Genomic DNA, 20,967 nt, shown 5'->3' with positions numbered 1-20,967 from the left:
TTGATAGAGGCCCTTGAGGATAGGCAGGGTGTCTAAAATAAGTCATAAGGACCCAAGGTATTTAAGTAGAGGAATGCGATATGAAAAAAAAAATGGAATTTAAGGACAATTGCTCTTGCAGAGCTGCATAAAATGTGGGAAGAGACTGTGAGATGTGTAGGAGGGTATTACTCCAGGCCTTTAGTACTGGTGAACTATACTGGTGGCTAGAGAAATAGAAGACCTAAGAGACATGTCCAATTTTGTTGTTGTTGTTGTTAATCAGCACTGGTATAAAGCTTACAGAAAGTGTAGTTAAAAGTGATCCTAGGGGCGCCTAGGTGGCTCAGTCGGTTAAGTGTCCGACTTTGGCTCAGGTCATGATCTCACAGTTTGTGAGTTCGAGCCCTGCGTCGGGCTCTGTGCTGACAGCTCGGAGCCTGGAGCCTGCTTCAGATTCTGTGTCTCTCTCTCTCTCTCTCTCTGCCCTTCCCCCGCTCATGCTCTGTCTCTTTCTCTCAAAAAAAAAAAAAAAAAAAAAGTGATCCTAAAGTTTTAGGCCTAAAGAACAGCAGTAGTGTTTATAGGGAAATGTGTAAAGAGTGTCTTGGCAGTAGGAAATATGATTAACTCTTTGCCAATGTATTACATTTTAAGGCCTGGGATTACAGAGAGTGAGAGATCCAGGCTACTCAAAATATGGTCTGTGGGTTGGTGCTTGTCCATGATAGAGTAAATACACAGACTAGAGGTAAATGTTTAAAAGATTTGATAGCAATTTCACAGAGTAATTTTATATATGTTGAATTTAATAAGAAAAATTGAAGCATACATTTTGATTTTTAAACTTTCAATTTTTCTGGATTTTACAAAAGCATCATTCCATGACAGACTGGAAATAAACAAAAATTCTAAAATTTGTCCCGCACCACAGATCATTTAAGAACACAGCTGTAGATCAGAAGAGTCACAGAAGAAGAGTAAGGATGAAAAATGGAGGTTGGAGATGTAGTTCAAGCATTACTGGCTTGACCACCCTCCCCCACGGAACACAGAGTTAAGCCACCCTTCTACACTCACTGCTTCGGGCACTATAAGAGAACCAGACATGAATACGACACAGATTTTATCCTCATGGAGTTTTCAGATCAATACAGGACGCACATAATATAATGGTTCAAGACAGAGGTAAATGCCATAAAAAGAACAGCTTGATTATAAAATATACTCAACAGTTTGTTTCATAATCAATGAGTATGTATTTAGCATGTGTTATTTCCTCCTCAGTCCCAAGCCATGCTAAACTTTTTCATTTTACAATTGATATCATCATATATTGGAGAAATTTTCATACTTTGAAGGCATGATATACAGCACACACGTAAAACACTATACACACACACACACACACACACACACATATATATATATATACACATATACATATACACACACATATACATATAGTGTTAGGGTTATATGTAATATATGTGTATTATGTAATATATATGTATTTATACACATATATTACTATATGTGTGTGTGTGTGTATATATATATATATATATATATATATATATATATATATATGTTTATTTGCATATCTCTCTCCCAGCCTGAAGCTCCTTGTGGGCAGGAAGTGCTTCTGCAAACTTTGTACTGCCTATGCTATGATAGAACATGACATATAGTAAGTATTCAATAAAGGACTGCAGACTAAGAAGGGAAGTTTATAGCCTAAGACTGAGTCTTGGTATTAACACCTATTTAGAACAAGGTAAAGATAAACTTACTGAGAGTTGCATTTAGACATCAAGAGATCCATTCTAAAGATAGCTATTTCTATTGACATGGTTTCAATACAAAAATGCATATTTATTTTATAAGTTATTTTGCAATTATGCTACTATTTTATAAATAATTTTGCAATTATTTTATAATTGCAAAAATGCAATTATATTTTATAATTGATTATAGCTTGTGATTTTAATTTCTCAAAGATTCTCACCAAAGCTCCCAGCTTGGAACAGTAGATCATTATTGTAATATTCTCTAAGTGTGATTTCTTCTGGTCTGCTTTGGTTCTGAGTAACGTGTTCTGAAACATCAATAGCACTATGGAGAAACATAAGATTGAGAAAATTGAGAAAAATATGCCAACAGAACACAAGCATTTTGCAGTATACTGAAAAAAAGCCCAAAACTCTAAAACAAAAAACAGCTTTTATTATAAAAAATAAACACTTTTATTTCCTCGATAGTATTATTTATACACACTAGTTGATTACACATGTATATATAACAAATGGTCTCTGGGTTGCTGAACCCAGGGGTCAATTCTCAGTCCTTGTCTTACTTACTCTAACCAACTGCATCTGAAACAGATGTTCACTCCCTCATGGAATGTATTCTTCTCTTCACCTCCAGGATACTACTTTCTCTTGAGTTTTTCCTTACCTCATTGGCTGCTCCTTTTCTTTCATTAGTCCTTCCTCATCTCCCAGACTACCAGCTATTAGGAATGACCCAACACTCTGTTCTCAGATCTCTCTCTTTTAAAATAATTACACTCACTCTCTGGGGGTTGAAATTCCATCTATATACTCACAACTCCTAAATTTGTCTATCCCATCCAGACCTCCTTCCTGAATTTCAGACCCAGATATTCAACTACTTGCCTACTCCCCTTGGATGTGTAACAATCATCTCAAAACTTATGTCTAAAGCCTAATTTGTCTGTGACTATAGGATGACTGTAGTCATCCTTCCTTTCTCTTTTCCTTAAAGCCATATCCAATTCTTCAGCAAATTCTGTTGGCTCTGTCTTCAAAATATATTCATAATTTGACTGTTACCACCTTGATAACATGAAGACTGAGAAGTGATTACAGACACTGTCATTTCTCACCTGGACTTCTTTTTTTTTTTCTTTTTTTTTTTTTTTTTTTTTTTTTTGGCAGGGATAGCACCATTTATTAAGGAAGATCAAGACAAAGACCACAGGAGGGTCCCTTTGAGGACACAGAGGCCTGGCATCCTGATCCCACGTCTGTGGGCTGCTGGTGGGAAAGACGCGTGCCCCTAGTTGGGCCCTCAGGCTCCCACAGGTAGGGCAGGGCTGTCATGTCCCCTTCCTGTCCCTCCCAGCCATGAATCCTGGCATCCCCCACTCAAGGCACTAACTGTTTTCACTGCCCTTCTCCCCCCATGTACCCTGGGCCTTCACTTCCAGATCAATGGGGCTGGGTGATACGGCCTGGTGTGAGCGGGGAGACCCTTTCAGTGCTGGGCTCTGCCTGCAGCAGCTCCTGGTAAGAGGTGGGGTGGAGTTTCCCTTGCAGCCCTGAGTAGGTGTTGGGTGGGAGGGTCATCTGGACTTCTTACTGAAATAATTTTCTCATAGGCTCTCTGCTTCCTCCCTTTCCCCTTTATACCAAGTAACCTGAAGAAGCATGTTGAAATCAAGTCAGATCTGTCACTCTCCTATTCAAAACCCTCCTGTGCTCCCTATCTGAATAAAATTAAAGTCCTTACTGTGGCCTGCAACACTCAACATCATTTGCACCCCCAACTACCTCTCATTTCCCACCACTCAGACCGTCATTTACAGCACAGTCTCACTTGCCTCCTTGCTGTTCCCAGAAAAGGTCCAATGTGTTCTACCTTAGGGCCTTCTCACTTGCTCTACATGGAACATTCTTCCCCACATTACCGAATGATTTGTTCCTATACCTCCCTCAGGTTTCAGTTCTGACCTTATTAGAAAACCCTTTCTTGAGAATCCTATCATTTTTTTCTTTATTTTCTGTTTCTTTTCATATTGCTGATCATTTACTGGCAAAGTGTATATTTCTTTGCTTATTGTCTGTCTAAAATGTAAGAGTCATGCACACAGAAGCTGTTGCTCAACGTCCTCAGTGTCTAGAGCAGTGCCTGGCATATGGAAGGCACCCAGTACATATTTACCGAATGAATGGAAGAACATACTGTTAATATCGCAAATTACATTCAGCAAATATGATGATACATTTTTGGTGTTATATTTCAAAATTTCACACTAAACTTAAGTCTTCTCAACTGCATGTGGATTTCAGTTCTTAACTAGAGTCCACTTGTATTCATGACATCTGAAGATGAAAGCAAGAAAATCAAATTGAGGGTCGCCAGCATGGCTCAGTCGGTTATGCTTCCAACTCTTGATTTTAGCTCAGGTCATGATCTCGGTTAGTGGGCTTGAGCCCCTGCTTGGCATTCTTCTCTCCCTCTCTCTCTGCCCCTGCCTCACTCGCATTCCCTCTCTCCCTCTCTCTCTCAAAATCAATAAATGAACTTTTTTTTAAAAGAAAATTAAATTGAAGGAAAATAAAAAAATAATTTACTTCACATGGTGGGTGTCAAAATCATGAAACTCTTCTGGCAATGTGATAGCATTGTAAGCAGCTTCAAAATTCTCTTTTGGAAGGTCAACCAGCCCTGAAAAGAATAAAAAACCACATCCAATGAGCAATAATGCTCTATAAGAAACTCCCAATTCTTGCCCCTCTTCGGTCCCATTCTCTACAAACAGCCAGAGTGGTACTTAAAAATATTTAAAGAGCAATCAGCTCAGCTCATTCCCATGCTTAAAGTGATTCAGTGACTTCCCCAGTGTATTAAATAAAATTCAAATTTCTAATCAGAACCTCTGCAGCTGTACAAACCTGTCAGCATCATCGAAGGATCTTTCCCTCACTCACTAGACTCTAGCTATACTGGCCTTTTTGTTACCTGAACAAATTAAGCACTTTCCCCCCTCAAGACCTTTGCTCTGACAGTTCCCCTCTGCCCGGAATGCTATTCCCTCAGGGACTTTTTACATGGCTGGGTACTTCTCATTCTTCAAGTTTGAGCTTAAATTCTACCCTTTCTGAAAGGCTTTTTCTAATTAGCCTAATGCAAGTAAAGTTTTCTGCTATTTTTTGTTGTAATACTCTGTTTAGACTCCTGCATAGCACAATCATTATCTACAATTATTATAATAATTTTTAAAAACTTTTTTATTATCTGATATCCTCTCCAAACTGAAAGGGACCTTATTTGCCTTATTTGTCCTTGTATCCCAGAGCCTTAAAATAGTGTTTGGCACAAAGTATGGCATCAATAAATATTTGTGGATCACATAAATGAAATAATGGACAAATGAACCATATTTGATATGAGTATAAATCTACGTAGAGAATTTACAAATATTTTAAATAAAGAAAAACAACCTGTCAACCCTGATTCAGTAAATATTAATTGAGGGAACAGTATGTTCAAGACACTGAGACAAGTACTATAAGAGATTTAGAAAATATCACAACAAAGATATTGCCTTCAGGGAACTTACAAACTAGTGTGAGAGACAAGGCCTGTACCTAAATAGCCATAACACAAGGTGGAAATGATGAATGTCTTAACATTAGGTTAAAATTTGAAGCCATCATTTTATGACACATGTAAATCTCTAGCACTCTGGAAGGTCTAGAGATTTTCTATAATATTTTGGGGCGCCTGGGTGTCTCAGTAGGTTAAACGTCTGACTTCACCTCAGGTCATGATCTCAAGGCTGGAGAGTCTGAGCCCCAGGTCAGGCTCTGTGCTGACAGCTCAGAGCCTAGAGCCTGCTTCAGATTCTGTGTGTGTCTCTCTCTCTCTTTCTGACCCTCCTCCACTCACATTCTGTCTCTCTGTCAAAAATAAATAAACATTAAAATTTTTTTATGTTTCATAAATAGTAAGAACAACCTAAGCTACTTAGAGTCTTGAGAATTCTGAAAACAATGACAATGATGATATCTAGGCTTTGTCGATTACACTATTTCTAATTTATCTCATACAGGCAAAAATAAATGTGGTAAATTAAGCAATCCATTAAAACTGAATATCAGAATTTCTTACATAAGTAGATTTCTTATGTAAATATGCGGGAACTTTACAAGTGTTTGAAAGCACAAGCTTTTCTTGCAAACACAGGTAAAGAGCAAGGGAAAAAGGGGCGCCTGGGTGGCGCAGTTGGTTAAGCGTCCGACTTCAGCCAGGTCACGATCTCGTGGTCTGTGAGTTCGAGTCCCGCGTCAGGCTCTGGGCTGATGGCTCAGAGCCTGGAGCCTGTTTCTGATTCTGTGTCTCCCTCTCTCTCTGTCCCAAAAATAAATAAACGTTGAAAAAAAAATTTAAAAAAGATCAAGGGAAAGAATATAATTTGTCCTTAACCACGGAAACTTAGAATCAGTGAAAAGGAAGTTTATATTCACATATACACGCTGGAATTACGGAGTGCCACCAATTAAAAGAGCCCACCCAAGATAAAAATGCAAAAGAGAAACAAGGTGAGTGAGACAAATCAATGTTGCAAGTATACCTGGGCAAAATGTCATCTTCATTTTGAGCAATGCTTCGTTGCAATCTGCCAAAAGATATTTTGCCTTCCTATTATAGATTCGCACAACTCCCAAAAGAAGGTGTCCTGAAGTTCGAAGCGCAATTTTCACCTTTCAAGAATTTTTAAAGCATTAGAATATTGAGAATTAGATTCATAAACCCTGTTTGAAAATTATAAAGTCATAGAATTCCCTCTCTTTAAAAAGAAGACATTTTGTATTCTTTTATTTATTTATTTTTTTAATGTTTATTTCTGAGACAGAGAGAGACAGAGCATGAGCAGGTAAGGGGCAGAGAGAGAGGGAGACACAGAATCCCAAGCAGGCTCCAGGCACTGAGCTGTCAGCACAGACCGTGAGCTGAAGCCGGTTGCTCAACCAACTGAGACACTCAGGGGCTCCTTGTATTCTTATTTAGAGTGAATCATTTGGAATGTCTGTGTGGCTCAGTTGGTTAAGCGTCCCACGTCAGCTCAGGTCATGATCTCACGGTCCGTGAGTTGCAGCCGCACGTCAGGCTCTGTGCTGACAGCTCAGAGCCTGGAGCCTGCTTCGGATTCTGTGTCTCCTTCTCTTTCTGCCCCTCCTCCCCCACCTGCACTCTGTCTCTCTCTCTCAAAAATAAACATCAAAAAAAAAAAAAAAGTGAATCACTTAACTTCTACCTCATCTTATAAAATGATTAACCTTTGTTCTTACTCAATGAAGATAATCTAATGTGCCATCTAAGTGAAATATGTGATTATTAGTTTCACGGAAGAATATAAACTCTACAGTCAGGCAGACTTGGGTTCAAGTTTTGGCCTAGTTGCTGAGACTTGAAGTTCAATCTTCTTGAACTTCAATTTATTAATAATGGTTACACTTATTATATACTTATTTTGTGCCAGGAATTGTCCTAAGAGCTCTTCATGTATTACTTAATTTTGATATGAACCTCTGTTTACAGAAGAAAAAAGACTGAGATTCAGATATGATAAGTAGCATGCCCAAAGTAAGAAAACTACCAAGAAATGGAGCAGGAATTAAGTTTGACTAACTCAAAAGTTCATGCTCTTAACTATCACACTTCACTGAGGCTCAAAGAAGCCCATCTCACAGGGTTGATGTGAAGATTAAATGATCTAATGAATGTAAAGTTTAGCCCAGTGTGTGACACATGGAAAGTTTTCAATTATTATTCATCCTTCTTGCAAGCAGAAAAAATACTTAACTTCTAAAAATATTAAAATAATATTTTAATGCAAATTCTAATATCTTACAGTATTTTATTATGAACATAGTACTGTATGAAGTGTTTTCATATATATTTTGATTTATACTCATTCTTTTTTTCTATTCTCCATATTCATTCACTCACTATTTTTTTAAGAAATACTTATTTGGTACCTACTGTGTCTACAGTATTTTGCTAAGGGAATAAGAAAGGATTACAAAACATGTACAAAATACGACCTTCCTCCTTCAGGGTCTAATCTATTTATGATAAACATATGAAAACAGTTAATTACCCACAGAAATTGACATATGTTTGTGCTCAGGTAATAAATGGTATAGGAATTAAAGAAGACCATTTCAAAAGTAAAACTTCCAAAAAAAAAAAAAAAAGTAAAACTTCCTTGGAGATGCATTTTCTGATAGAACATATTTTAGTTCCTTTCCTCTCCATAAATCATGCCAAATACATATTATAATTTGAATCAATAACATACCTTAGGTGAAATAATTCTTTCAATGGTTATCTCTAGATTGCATTCAAATACATGAGCCTTTGTGAGTTTCTTCTCCCAGTGAGCTGCAAGCCAGATTTTGGCCAACGGCCCTCGCTTACTCATAAGCACATGTGTGTAGAACATGTTGCCTGTATTCCTTAGGGGTATTTAACAAACTAGAGAGAACATTAAAAAATATTTAAATTTTGATTACAAAAACATTTCAGTGCTATTTCTTAGCGAAAGCACTTTTTATCATTTCTGTAACAGATTATCTTCCAATTGAAGCTATTATTCAATTCAGTTTCTTGTAAAGAAGCCATTATGTAAAATACAAAATTATAAACTAATGAGAACTCTATTAGATTGTGAACCACACCCGATTTACATGTGTTCTGATCACTGACGGCTTCCTACATTCTACTTACTTTTTCCTACAAAGAATTTAAGTTCTCTTATTAATAAGGTCAAATAAATAGAGGCGGAGGCCTGGGAAAAATAGGATGGAAATAGGGAAAAAAACAACTGAACAGGAAAAGGCACACAAAAACTAAGAAAAGCGAACACATATCACCTCCTTTCTAAAACTTAGGAATTTGAGAAATGTTGGACAAATTGATTTATAATTGAATTTCTTTGTTTTCTTCAAGATACTCTGGTTTAGTCAGCAATTTATTAACTTCTGAAGTTAAAATAATGGAATTCCAAAGGACTATAACGTGGAAAAATGAAGGAAACAGAAACTAAAGGAAAAGAATCGAAAGGCAAGAAGGAAAACAAGAATCAAATTTAAACGTTTTCAAACAAGAATGGTGAAAAAAAAACTTCACCTAGAGCTAAAACAATTTATGCACATTTCTACAAATTGTAGTATTTTTGAGAATATCATAAGGCTCCTCTAAGCAAAGGGGTATTATAATACTTTGACTTCTAGTGAAGAATCAGACTATTGCTCATATAAGAATTCTTAAGCTTCCACTATAAAAGCCTTTTTGCTTCTTTTCTACTTGAATTTCTGACTAAAAGAGAAAATTGAGACAAAATGAACACAAAACCAAAATCAGCCACGGAATTCAAGATTTAGGTGAATCTTGATCAATGCACATTTCCACCCCAAAAATCAAATCACTGGGCCCAAAATGAAAAGTTAGGCAATCTGCAAAACCACTTTCCCCAATGGTAGAGCTGGAGATTTTAATGTTTATGGCCTGTGCCTGCCTTGGTTTCACTTTATTCTTTTTACTGTTTGGTATCTTGGAATACATTCCAGTTTATCTTATAAAATTGCTCCCAGGTATATGGTTATTGATGTATTTTAAGGAAAAACAACTCTGTTTTTCAATCTGAGATATTGATTTTTCCCGAGTACATATTCTACCCTCCCCAACGACCCCCCCCCCAACCTTTCTGCCACCCCTACTCTCGAAGGTTTATTTCTGGATTGGACTAGCTTGGAGCAAGGCAGAGCTGGCGAGAACCAGAGAACCGGGAACTGGGAGCCAGGGGCAGGCTGCTGAGAGAGGGCCCTGCACACTGAGGGGGATGGGGGGTGGGGAGGAGGAGGGGGGCGGGGAGGGGGAGGGTAAGGAGAGAGGGGAGGAGGGTGGGAAGAGATGGAGGAAGGGGGAGGGGGACGGGGGAGGGGGAGGAGGGAGAAAGGAGTGGAGGGGACAAGGAGGGGGAGGGGAAGGAGGGGAGGAAGGGGGCAAGGAGGGGGAAGGGGCAAGGAGGGGGAAGGGGGGAAGGAGGGGGAAGGAGGGAAGGAGGGGGGAAGGAGGGAAGGAGGGGGGAGGGAGGAAGGAGGGGGAGGGGGGAAGGAGGGGGGAAGGAGGAAGGAGGGAGAGGGGGAAGGAGGAAGGAGGGGGAGGGGGGAGGAGGGGGAAGGAGGGAGGGGGGAGGAGGGGAGGAGGGGGGAAGGAGGGGAGAAGGGGGAAGGAGGGGAGGAGGGGGAAGGAGGGGAGGAGGGGGGAAGGAGGGGAGGAGGGGGCAAGGAGGGGGAAGGGGGTAAGGAGGGGGTAAGGAGGAAGGAGGGGGAGGGGGGCAGAGGGAAGGAGGGGGAAGTGGAGGGGAGAAGGGGGGAAGGAGGGGAGGAGGGGGGAAGGAGGGGAGGAGGGGGGAAGAGGGGAGGAGGGGGCAAGGAGGGGGAAGGGGGTAAGGAGGGGGGAAGGAGGAAGGAGGGGGAGGGGGGCGGAGGGAAGGAGGGGGAAGTGGAGGGGAGAAGGGGGGAAGGAGGGGAGAAGGGGGGAAGGAGGGGAGGAGGGGGCAAGGAGGGGGAGGGGGGTGGAGGGAAGGAGGGGGAAGTGGAGGGGGGAGGGGGACGGAGGGAAGGAGGGGGAAGTGGAGGGGAGAAGGGGGGAAGGAGGGTTGGAGGGGGCAAGGAGGGGGAAGGGGGTAAGGAGGGGGGAAGGAGGAAGGAGGGGGAAGTGGAGGGGAGAAGGGGGGAAGGAGGGGAGGAGGGGGGAAGGAGGGGAGGAGGGGGCAAGGAGGGGGAAGGGGGGAAGGAGAGGGGAAGGAGGAAGGAGGGGAGAAGGAGGAAGGAGGGGGGAAGGAGGAAGGAGGGGGGAAGGAGGAAGGAGGGGGGAAGGAGGACGGAGGGAAGGAGGGGGAGGGGGACGGAGGGAAGGAGGGGGAAGTGGAGGGGAGGAGGGGGGAAGTGGAGGGGAGGAGGGGGGAAGTGGAGGGGAGGAGGGGAGAAGGAGGGGAGGAGGGGAGAAGAAGGGGGAAGGGGGGAAGGAGGGGAGGAGGGGAGGAGGGGGGAGGAGGGGGGAAGGAGGGGAGGAGGGGGGAAGGAGGGGAGGAGGGGGGAAGGAGGGGAGGAGGGGGGAAGGAGGGGAGGAGGGGGGAAGGAGGGGAGGAGGGGAGAAGGAGGGGGAAGGGGGGAAGGAGGGGAGAAGGGGGGAGGAGGGGGAGGGGGGGGAAAGGAGGGGGAGGGGAGGAGGGGAGGAGGGAGGAGGAGGGGGAAAGAGGGGAGGAGGGGGGAAGGAGGGGGAAAGAGGAAGGAGGGGGAAGGAGGAAGGAGGGGGAGGGGGAAAGGAGGGGGAGGGGGGAGGGGAGGAGGGGAGAAGGAGGGGGAAGGAGGGGGGAAGGAGGGGGGAAGGAGGAAGGAGGGGGAGGGGGAAAGGAGGGGGAGGGGAGGAGGGGGGAAGGAGGGGAGGAGGGGGGAGGAGGGGGAAGGAGCAGAGGAGAAGGGGGAGGGCGGCCGCCCGCAGGAGGGGGTGAGGGGCGCAAGCGGAGGGGACGCTCTGGGACAGGGGCGTGGGGAGGCCAGAGGGCGAGCTCCTTCATGGGGACAAAACGGGGTGCGTGGCAAGGAAGGGGAAGGCGCTGGAGGCAAGGTGAGGGCGCCCACGGCCGTGAGGGAAGGACGGCGAGCGCCAGGGTGAGGGACGCCAAAGGCTTCCTCCACAAACGTCTCCTCAGACTTCAAGGCCGGCTACTCAGAGAGAGCAACTGAGGCCAGAGAGGTGACCCCAGGCGCCCGGTCCTCCCCGCGAGAGGAAGAAGCGCCAGGTCACGCCCCCAGGTCACGCCTCCAGCCCGAAAGGGCTGCAGGCGACGGCGTTTCTCTCTCAGGCGCGGTCCGCGGGGCTCGCGCGGCTGAGGAGCCGGCGGGGCGCGCGTGTCGGGGTGCGGGTGGCCGTGGCCCCCGTCACTCAGCCCGCCTTCAGCCCGCGGCTCCCTCCCGGCCCCTCAGACTGCGCCCTACTTTCGGCGCCGGTTCTGAGGAGAGGTGCGCCCACGCTGGGGCTAGAGGACGAGTCGCCGGGGTCCGCGCGTCGAGTCGGAGACGCCACGCTGCGGGAGCTGGCGGGCTTCAGGGAGGGCGCGGCGGAGCGATGGGCGGGGTGGCAAAGGACGGGCGGGGTGATGGGCGGGGATATGGGCGGGGCGGTAAGGGGCGATAGGCGGGGCAGTTGGCAGAGATGGGGTGGGGCGAGGGGATGGGGCGGGGAGAGGGGCGGAGACGGGCCGGACGACACAGGCCAGTCAGGCAGTCTCTGGCTCGGTGCCTCCAGTCCAGTCAAGAGTTCTAACCAAGGACAGCACGGGGGGGGGGGGGGGGGGGGGGGGGGGGGGGGGGGGGGGGAGGGCGGGGTGACGGGGGGGGCGGGGTGACAGGGGCGGGGCCGGGCCTTACAGAACAATTCTGAAAGGTGATCTGACCCCTCTGCCAGGTCTCCCAAGGATGGACTCCCCTCTCTTTCACTTACTACCTAAGGGGTCCCTGGAGAAGTTATTTATTTTTTTTTAATTTTTTTTTCAACGTTTATTTATTTTTGGGACAGAGAGAGACAGAGCATGAACGGGGGAGGGGCAGAGAGAGAGGGAGACACAGAATCGGAAACAGGCTCCAGGCTCCGAGCCATCAGCCCAGAGCCTGACGCGGGGCTCGAACTCACGGACCGCGAGATCGTGACCTGGCTGAAGTCGGACGCTTAACCGACTGCGCCACCCAGGCGCCCCATCTGGAGAAGTTATTTAATCACTTGAACCTCAGGTTTTCTTATCTGTAAAATGGAAATGATGATAATAAAAGTACCTGTGCCATAGATATTGTAAGAGAGAAATGAGACAAAGCATGTAAAGAACCTGATAATAATAAATGCTCACGAAATATTAGCTATTATTACTGCTGTTATTAAAAAGATCAATCACATGGACCCGCCCTTTGGGGACAGCAGTTATTTTCTTGCCTGGGGACATCACTGCTTTCAATAGCCAGAGCCAATTGCTAGAACCTAATAAAAATCATGCCACAGAGTAAGGATCCAAGGCTGGTTTCCTCCCTTGAGATTCATAGTAAATACTAATAAATCTTGGAACGACAATGGCATTCAACATATAGGCTATTGGTAAGACCCCAGGCTTCTCCTGATAGGTTGTCTCATTCACTCTTGTAACATAACACAAATTCATCCAAGTACATTTTAAAGGTCTAACTGGCTTTATTAAGTGATTCGTGAGTCAGGCTGCGCTCCATCTAGCAAGCAGAAGGAAAAGTACCAAACAGGTTTTGGAAGAGCGGTGTGGCAAGAAAGTCAGCAAAAGAAAAGGATTGTTTCAGGCAAGCTCGCTTTCCTTTAGGGGCAAGAGCGAGCGGTCTTAATGTGCCCTCATCTTTTTGGGGGGAGGTGGGGGGAGAGGGCCCCTGCGGCACACTCACTGGCACCCGTCAGAAAATTCCTGACTGACCAGTTAAGACTACATTTCTGGGGGAGGTTGCAACTGCAAATCGCTTACGCATGAAGCCCTGGTTTGGGGACCTGGCCTCAGCGACGTCATTTTAGGCCTATGGAAAGGGTCTCTTCGAGCAACCTCACAAGGTAGATGTTAGTTTTCCTCCTTTTGCAATGAGGAAATGGCCCAGAGAGAAGTGACCTGTCCTGGGTAACGTAGCTGGCAATGGTAGAGACAGGATTCCAACAGGTGGAACAGACAGGTCCATCCAGCTCCCATTTTCCCACCTCAAGGGGAGTTTTTATTTATTGATTTTGAGAGACAGAGAGAGAGCAAGAGGGGGAGGAGCAGAGAGAGAGAGGAAGAATCTTAAGAAGGATCTGTGTTATCCTCACAGAGCTGGATGCTGGCTTTGAACTCCTGGGCCATGAGATCACGACCTGAGCTGAAACCAAGAGTCAGATGCTTAACCGACTGAGCCACCCACACGCCCCTGGGAGACCCTCTTGATGCCCACCTCACCTCTACTGAATTTGAGTCAGCCCCCAAAATAACCTTCAAACCACTACCTCTACCCATCCCACCCTAGTCTAAGCCATCTCTCTCCTGGGGAAGGCCCACCAGCCGCCTTAGCAATGTCCTCAGCAATGTCACCTGCCTCCCTGAAGCCCAGCGTCCACGCCGAAACCGGAGCAGTCTTTGAGAAATATAAATCAAATCATGTAACCCCCGCCCTCGTCCATTAAAGCCCTTTAAGTTTTCCTGTTGCTCTTAGAATCGAGTCCTAACTCCCTCCTAACAACTGCAGGGGCCTGCCTAGTGCCCCCCTTACTTATTTTCTAACTTCATTTCATAGGGTAGATTTATCTCGACAATAGTGAAGCCTCAGGTTCGGGACCCTTGCTTGCAGGGGCCCTGGAGGAGACATAGCACCTGGGTGTACGTTCTTGTAAATGTTGTAGAAGTAAGATATTTAACTGCAATCCTTTAAGATTGATGTCTCTTTCCACTCCGGCTCTCCATCTAGTGGCAGTGGAGTACCTGAAGGATGTAGCTGTTAACCTTAAAAATAAAAACTGCCGGTTATTCCACCAGCAAAAGACTGGTTTATTTGGGAATAAAAGAGAATCGCAACCTGGGACAAATAAGCCGTAGCAGAACTGTAGGCATGCCTGGGGAACAAGTGAGAGGCACGCGGGTTTTTGTTGGTTGGTTGGTTGGTTGGTTGGTTTTGTTTTTTGAGAGAGAGAGACAGCAGGGGAGAGGGGCAGAGAGAGAGAGAGAGAATCCCTTGCAGGTTCCATGTTCAGTGCGGAGCCCTGACAACACCGAGATCATGGCCTGAGCCAAAATCAAGAGTCAGACGCTTATCCGACTGAGCCACTCGGGCGCCCCACGGCACACTTTTTTAAGGAGAAAGGGGATAAGAAAGGGGAAGGCGGTTATGAACTAAAAGTCCATTGGAGTAAACTGGGAGTTTGAAGTATGGTGGCTTTTTATGGGCTGAGCTGTGGCTGGGGGATAAGGAAAGGGTGTCTTCATCCAGCTGGAATAGTAGAGTAGTATCCACGTCCAAGGTCAAGTCCATGGCTCTTCCTGAGGGGGTCTGCAATTGACTACGAGTAGTAGGGCATGAGAGCTCCCCTTGCTCAAACCTCTCAACTCCATTTTAGCGAGGTTTCCCGTCATTAGTTTTCACACAGCTAAGGCAGAGTTGTGTCAGGCATGCATTCAATTTTGGTTCAGAGATATTTTGGACTGAATGTTTGTGTCTCCCCCATCCCAAATTCATATGTTGAAATCCTCACCCCCAATGTGACGGTATGAAGAGGTGGGGCTCTGGGAGGTGATTAGGCCATGACGATGGAACTCTCATGAATGACATTAGTGCCCTTACAAAAGAGATCCTGCAGAGCTCCCTCACCCCTGCGGCCACGTGAGGACACAGCGAGAAGAGGTGTCTGTCCGTGAACCAGGAAGCAGGGTCTCGCCAGACACAGAATGTATTAGCACCTTAATCTTGGACTTCCCAGCCTCCAGAACTGTAAGAAACAAATGTTTGCTTTTTAAGCCACCTGGCCTGTGGTTAGTTTGTTACAGCAGCCCGAAAAAGACAAGAGGGATCTGTTCATGTGGTTCACAGTTGCCTTCATCTACAGCAAGGTCAGGAAAACTCCTCCTGGCCACTGCGGACTCATCCTACACTGTGACACGAGGTGCAAGCCTTCCGACATCTGAGGGCCCAGCATCAAGAATATGTACAGAGTGGGTGGGACGCGAGATTTGAAACATAACAGAGCCAGAAGCTAGGCTACAAAAAACTCTCCCAATCATCAGACATACTAAACTATAAGCAAAGGATCTGGTTCTCAGCTGAGTCTCGTTAAAGCAGAAGTTCTTTATACTGTCAGAAATATATTGGGCAGTGAAGCCTATGCGATTAAACATGCACGGAGTGGTTTCCCTTCCCTTCTAGTAAGAATGGCAGAAACTAGAAATAGCAGAGTCCTGGGTTTATAGGTCGTGTGTCAAACACGTAGCAGTATTATAAATAGCTAGCACATCCTTGTGGGAAATTGGATGCTTCATGACCTCGCTGTATTGGGTCCTGTCGTCCTTAGCATTTCTGCCCTAGCGATGTCTGGAGCTTCTCGATGAAATGGCCTGCAGATCATAATAAAAGTAGTAATTCGTTGAGAGGAAGAGGTACAACCATACACCAAATGTTACCTCGCTTGAATTTAAATAAATACATTAAAAAAAAAAAGAATTAGGTACATTTAAAAAAAAATTTTTTTTTCAACGTTTATTTATTTTTTGGGACAGAGAGAGACAGAGCATGAACGGGGGAGGGGCAGAGAGAGAGGGAGACACAGAATCGGAAACAGGCTCCAGGTTCTGAGCCATCAGCCCAGAGCCTGACGCGGGGCTCGAACTCACGGACCGCGAGATCATGACCTGGCTGAAGTCGGACGCTTAACCGACTGCGCCACCCAGGCGCCCCTGGTACATTTTAAATCAAAGTACTGAATAGACTTGGATTGTTTAATAATCTAGTTAATTGAAAGGAGTGAATTACAAAATTCACTGGAAAAAGATTAAAATGTCTCACTTATTTGACGTGAAATACTGACAAGGATAAAGATTTCTTTTTGTGGCGGGGTGGGGGGAGGGTGATATTGACAAACTGGTTAGGGTGCTTTCAACTCAGAGTATTTAAAATTAGGCACTAACTGGGGCCCCTGCATGGCTCTGACTCTTGATTTCCGCTCAGGTCATGATCTCACAGTTTCTGAGATTGCACATCGGGCTCTGCACTGACAATGTGGAACCAGCTTGGGAATCTTTGTCTTCCTCTCTCTCTCTGCCCCTACCCTGCTCATGCATGCAGTAAAGGGCATGCTCGATCTCTCTCTCTCTCAAAAATACACAAATGAACATTAAAAAAAATTAGCCACGACTGTACCTAAGAAGACTCCCAGCTCATACATAAGAGAAATTTATGTATGACAAATATGACAATAATCTGAAATTTTTACCTGGCATTAAGCTCTAGAACTTAAAGAAAATTGTTTAAATTGTCCCCCCCAAAAGTTAATTAATCCTGTAAAGACCGAATTATCTTCCTTGTCTTTACAGAAAGACAAAAAAAAAAAAAAAATCGCTGCTTTATGACTGGGTGATCAAAGAATACACAGCAAAAAATGTAGAGAAAAATTATTATAGAACTGTATCATGCAGCTAATTAATAAAAATATTATTCAATGTCTCTAGAATGTATGATGCTATTGGTCAGCTTTATAAACTCTGTAATTTGTTATTTGTTCTGTCATTCTCTTAAAAATTCCCTCTCTAACCTAGTTCTGTATTTATGACTTGTATTCTGTTTCTTTAAGAAAAAAGTATCTGAGATCTTTTATAAAAGCTTCAGGCCCCACAAAACCTGGTCCTATCCCTAATCAACCCTGTTCCCCTTGCTTCCTATATTCTAGCCACATTGGATTCCCTCTGTGCGCACTGGTTAAGAAAGTGCTTGGCACATAGTAATACCAGAAAAATATTTGTAGATGGATGAATGACTCAGAAACTGGAATGCTAGAATGTTAAGTCCATGAAAATATACATTTTGTCTGTTTGAGTCATTGCTACATTCCCACATCCAGAATACTGCCTGGCTTAGAGCAGGTGCACAATTCATATTTTTAAAAACTAATCCAGGCCTATTCGACTGCAGATAATGCCTCTTTCCACTGCCTCCAATTATTCCCAGCTTACAAAGCACTTTCTCAAGATCCTCTCCATAGCTCAGAGAGGTGTAATTTGTCATTTCAGAGTTAAGGTTAAAGGGAGGATCAGAGGAGGAGAAGGGACTTGCCCCAGGTCACTCCATCAGTGGCAGAACTGAAATTCAAACCCAGACTTCAAGGACCGGAGGGCCTCATCCTCTGAGGCCCTCCCAATAAGATGTCCCACAACAGGAAAACGGACGATGAAGGAGCCTGTCCCATAACCCAGAGCAGGCAGGTTCCGGAGGAATTACTTGGCATGGACACCAGGTGGCGCCCATGTATAGCGTGGTTACCCCAGGCTGATGGCCCTTGAGAAGGAACGCAAAACGTTTGTCAAAAGTCAAACTTTGAACAGCCCGTTTAATTTGTTCTTAACTGTCCTTCTTTTGCTTCCTTGTCCATTGCTCTTTGGACATGACTAGAAAAAGTCTTTTCCTCCTGGGTAGGGAAGCACCCAGTTCTCCACACCTCCTGTGTGTTTCTCCTTTATTTAGATATAGAACACTTCTGGCACTTCCGGTTACCAAATGTGTGGTTTCCCCCCACCCCCCACCCCCCACTCCAAGCAATTCTCCATGACACCAGCTGGGTGGCCTACAGTTTAATTAAGTTTGACCGTATGTGCTGGGAGATCCCACAGGTGAAGGGCTCGATTGTGCCCACCCCACTTGGCACGATCATGTTGACTCATTTCATTCGCTCAATAGCCCTACGAGATCATTTCTGTTACGATCCCCACTTGATAGAGGAGCAAACAAAGCAAGAAGAGTTATTTGCCTAAAGTCACAGAGTTAGTAAGTAGCAGGCCTGGGATTCAAACCCAGGCAGGCTGGTGTCAAAGCCCTCACTCCTAATCACTATATTACCCCTATGTATCGATGGGGATGATGAATAAAAAAGAGACGTGGTAGGAGGAGGCAGAGGAGGAGGAGGAGAAAAGAAAGCTCCCTGACGCTAACAACCTCCAATGTGTCCAGGGGTCAAAATCTGAACAGACCAATCAGATTCCCTCTGTGCAGACTCTGCCGTAGAGAAATAGCGGAGGGCGAAATCTTTTGCCGTTGGAGTGGAGACGGAAAAGATGCAAAGACCGGAAAGTAAAGCCCAGGCATAGTTACGGGAAGCTGAAGCCACAAGGTAGGTCAGAACAATCCCGAGGCCCCCACCCAGAAGCTCTGATTCAGCAAGTTGGGTGGGACCCAGGTGTCAGCATTTCTAATGGGTGCCTGGGGAGCTTCCCACGAGGGACTGACGGGACCCACTCTGACAAGGCGAGTAGCAGGTCTGTGGAAGGAGAATGAACTGGTGTTTGATGGGGTGGTACTCCCTCCCCTATGCTTCCCACATTTCCCAGCCTTTTGCTGGGGGCAGACCGCATGACTAATTCTGGCCAATGGGCTGTGGGCAGAAGGGACATACATCAATCACGTCTTGGCTAAAGTATCAAAGAGCCAGTGTGCGGCTCTCCAAATGTATCTTCCCTGCCGTGGCATCGGGTGACCTTCCAGTCGGCCAGGTCCCCTGACCACCCTACACATGAGACGGGTGGGGTGAGCAAGAAGCGAACCTCGGTTGGGTTGAGGCCCCGAGATCTCAAGGTTTGCCTGTCACAGCCGCGGAGCTGAGCCTACCCGTCAGTACCACACTGTGACACCGCCGTGCTGGAGCCACAGAATGAACTCTTGCACATCCAGACCTGTCCTTCACCTCCGAGCGCTCCTGCCCTTGGGCGGTGATGACATCCGACCTCTCCTATCATGCCACCTGTCTTTACTATAAGCCCCACCTGAGTTAGTGCCTCTGCCTGGCAGCCAGTGTGCCCAACCAGATAGACCCCCAGCCTTCCTGGTGTGGTGGCTTTAAGACACGTCTCCGGACTCGTCGACACCCTCCCACCGAGAGGTGGAGTGTAATTCTCTTCCTCTTGAGTAGGAGCTGGTCTTAGTGTCTGGGTCCTACCGCACAGAATGCAGTGCATATGACACCGTGTGACTTCCAGAGCTACCGCAGAAAGGCTAGAGAGCTTCCCTCTTGGCTCCGTTTGGATGCTTGTTCTTGAAACCATCTACCATGCTGCGAGGCCGTAGGGAGAGGTCCCGCGTAGGTATCTCAGCTGACAGCCCCAGCGAAGGTCCCAGGCAACAGCCAGCATCTGGTGCCAGACCCATGCCTCGGAGGTGAATGGGGCCACAGCCACCATGCGACAGCAACCGCTTGAGGGACCGACAGCCAAGAGTCGCCAGCGGAGCCCAGTCAATCCCCAGGAACATGGGAAACGCGACCTCCCGTGATCACGACGGGTTGTTGCAATGAGAAAATGATTGTTGCTGTTTTACATTGGAGGGCAGTTTGGTACGCACCAGTATGCAGCCACCACACCCGGGCTCTGCAAGGTGTCACCCCTGGCCCAGGACTGGAAGCTCTGGCGTCACCATAAAGGTGAGCCTCTGGCCATTTCTCATTCGTCGCAGTGTAAGTCCCGGGCTGCCTGCCCTAAGCCACTCTGGCTGTCACATCTTCAATGGCTCTTCTCCCCACTCCTCATTTTTTGGCTTCCAACCTCATCATCCTTTATCGCATTACCTCCTCTCCTCCCCCTTGGACGCGAGGCTTGGGTGTATACTCCTGTGTTGGCTGCGTTAGCCGAGAAAACCCTGGATTTTCCTCTCTGAGACCAGGATCCACATGCCTCCTCTGGTGCCTACCGTCTGTTTTGGAATACGTGATTTCCAGCCCAGCCCTCTAGGAGCCCACGCCGAAGACGCCACTTCCAGTCCAAGCCCTGAAGCCCCAGCCACTGGGCTCAGTCAGACTTTGCTCTGCCCGGGGATCAGGAACTGAACGTCAGTTCCAGATGCGGGGTCTTGGAGAGCAACCAGTACCCCAGCAGAGGGGGAGGCTCAGGGGCTCCAGGTCTGTCTTCCTCGACTGGTGGAGGGGCGGTTGCCAGGGGGTTTTGGTCTGGGGGCCCAGCTGTGGGAAGCCAGGAGAGGCACAGGGCGCTGGTGGTTGGCCCTGGGCATGGCAGACCAGAGTCTTTCTACTTTAGAAAGACACACAGCCAGGCAGGTATCTCGCTGGATGATGCTTGCTAACAGGCTTGTCTCTCTGTGATAGTCGGAGTTTCACAAATCAGGACACAATCACACAACAGTAATGACAAGCTGCCATTTACTAGTAGTGAGAACACTGCTGGGTACAGCGATTTCTGCGCATTATCTCATTTAGTCTGACAACCATCCTATGAAGTAGATATTATTATCGTCCCTTCTTTCTTTCAGATGAGGCTCAGAGAGGTAGAGTAACTAACTGAAAAAAGTAAGTCAATGGTGGAGCTGGAATGAGAACCCGGGTTAACACCCACATATGGAACCAGGAGCATGCAAGTTAAGATCCCAATGCCATACC

General features: G+C 46.2%; 1 protein-coding gene across 2 annotated transcripts in view; it reads right to left on the bottom strand.

Moving 5' to 3' along the window:
• RAD21L1 (RAD21 cohesin complex component like 1) overlaps window positions 1-11,933 on the bottom strand; it is a 31,015-nt gene extending 19,082 nt beyond the window's left edge. Inside the window, exons 1-5 of one of the 2 annotated variants that reach the window (XM_045053789.1) lie at window positions 11,799-11,933; window positions 8,093-8,268; window positions 6,362-6,491; window positions 4,359-4,452; window positions 1,988-2,094 (exon numbers count right to left, since the gene is read on the bottom strand). In XM_045053789.1, the coding sequence (XP_044909724.1) occupies window positions 1,988-2,094; window positions 4,359-4,452; window positions 6,362-6,491; window positions 8,093-8,236 (475 nt within the window). In that variant the 5' untranslated portion in view covers window positions 8,237-8,268; window positions 11,799-11,933. Of the gene's footprint in view, window positions 1-1,987; window positions 2,095-4,358; window positions 4,453-6,361; window positions 6,492-8,092; window positions 9,448-11,798 lie in introns of those variants that run through there. The other variant, XM_045053790.1, reaches the window with a different exon arrangement.
• Between the last annotated feature and the right edge of the window lie 9,034 nt (window positions 11,934-20,967).

This window comes from Felis catus, chromosome A3, assembly GCF_018350175.1.
Source record: "Felis catus isolate Fca126 chromosome A3, F.catus_Fca126_mat1.0, whole genome shotgun sequence".
NCBI lineage: Eukaryota > Metazoa > Chordata > Mammalia > Carnivora > Felidae > Felis > Felis catus.
This window is presented reverse-complemented; position numbering and strand designations above follow the sequence as displayed.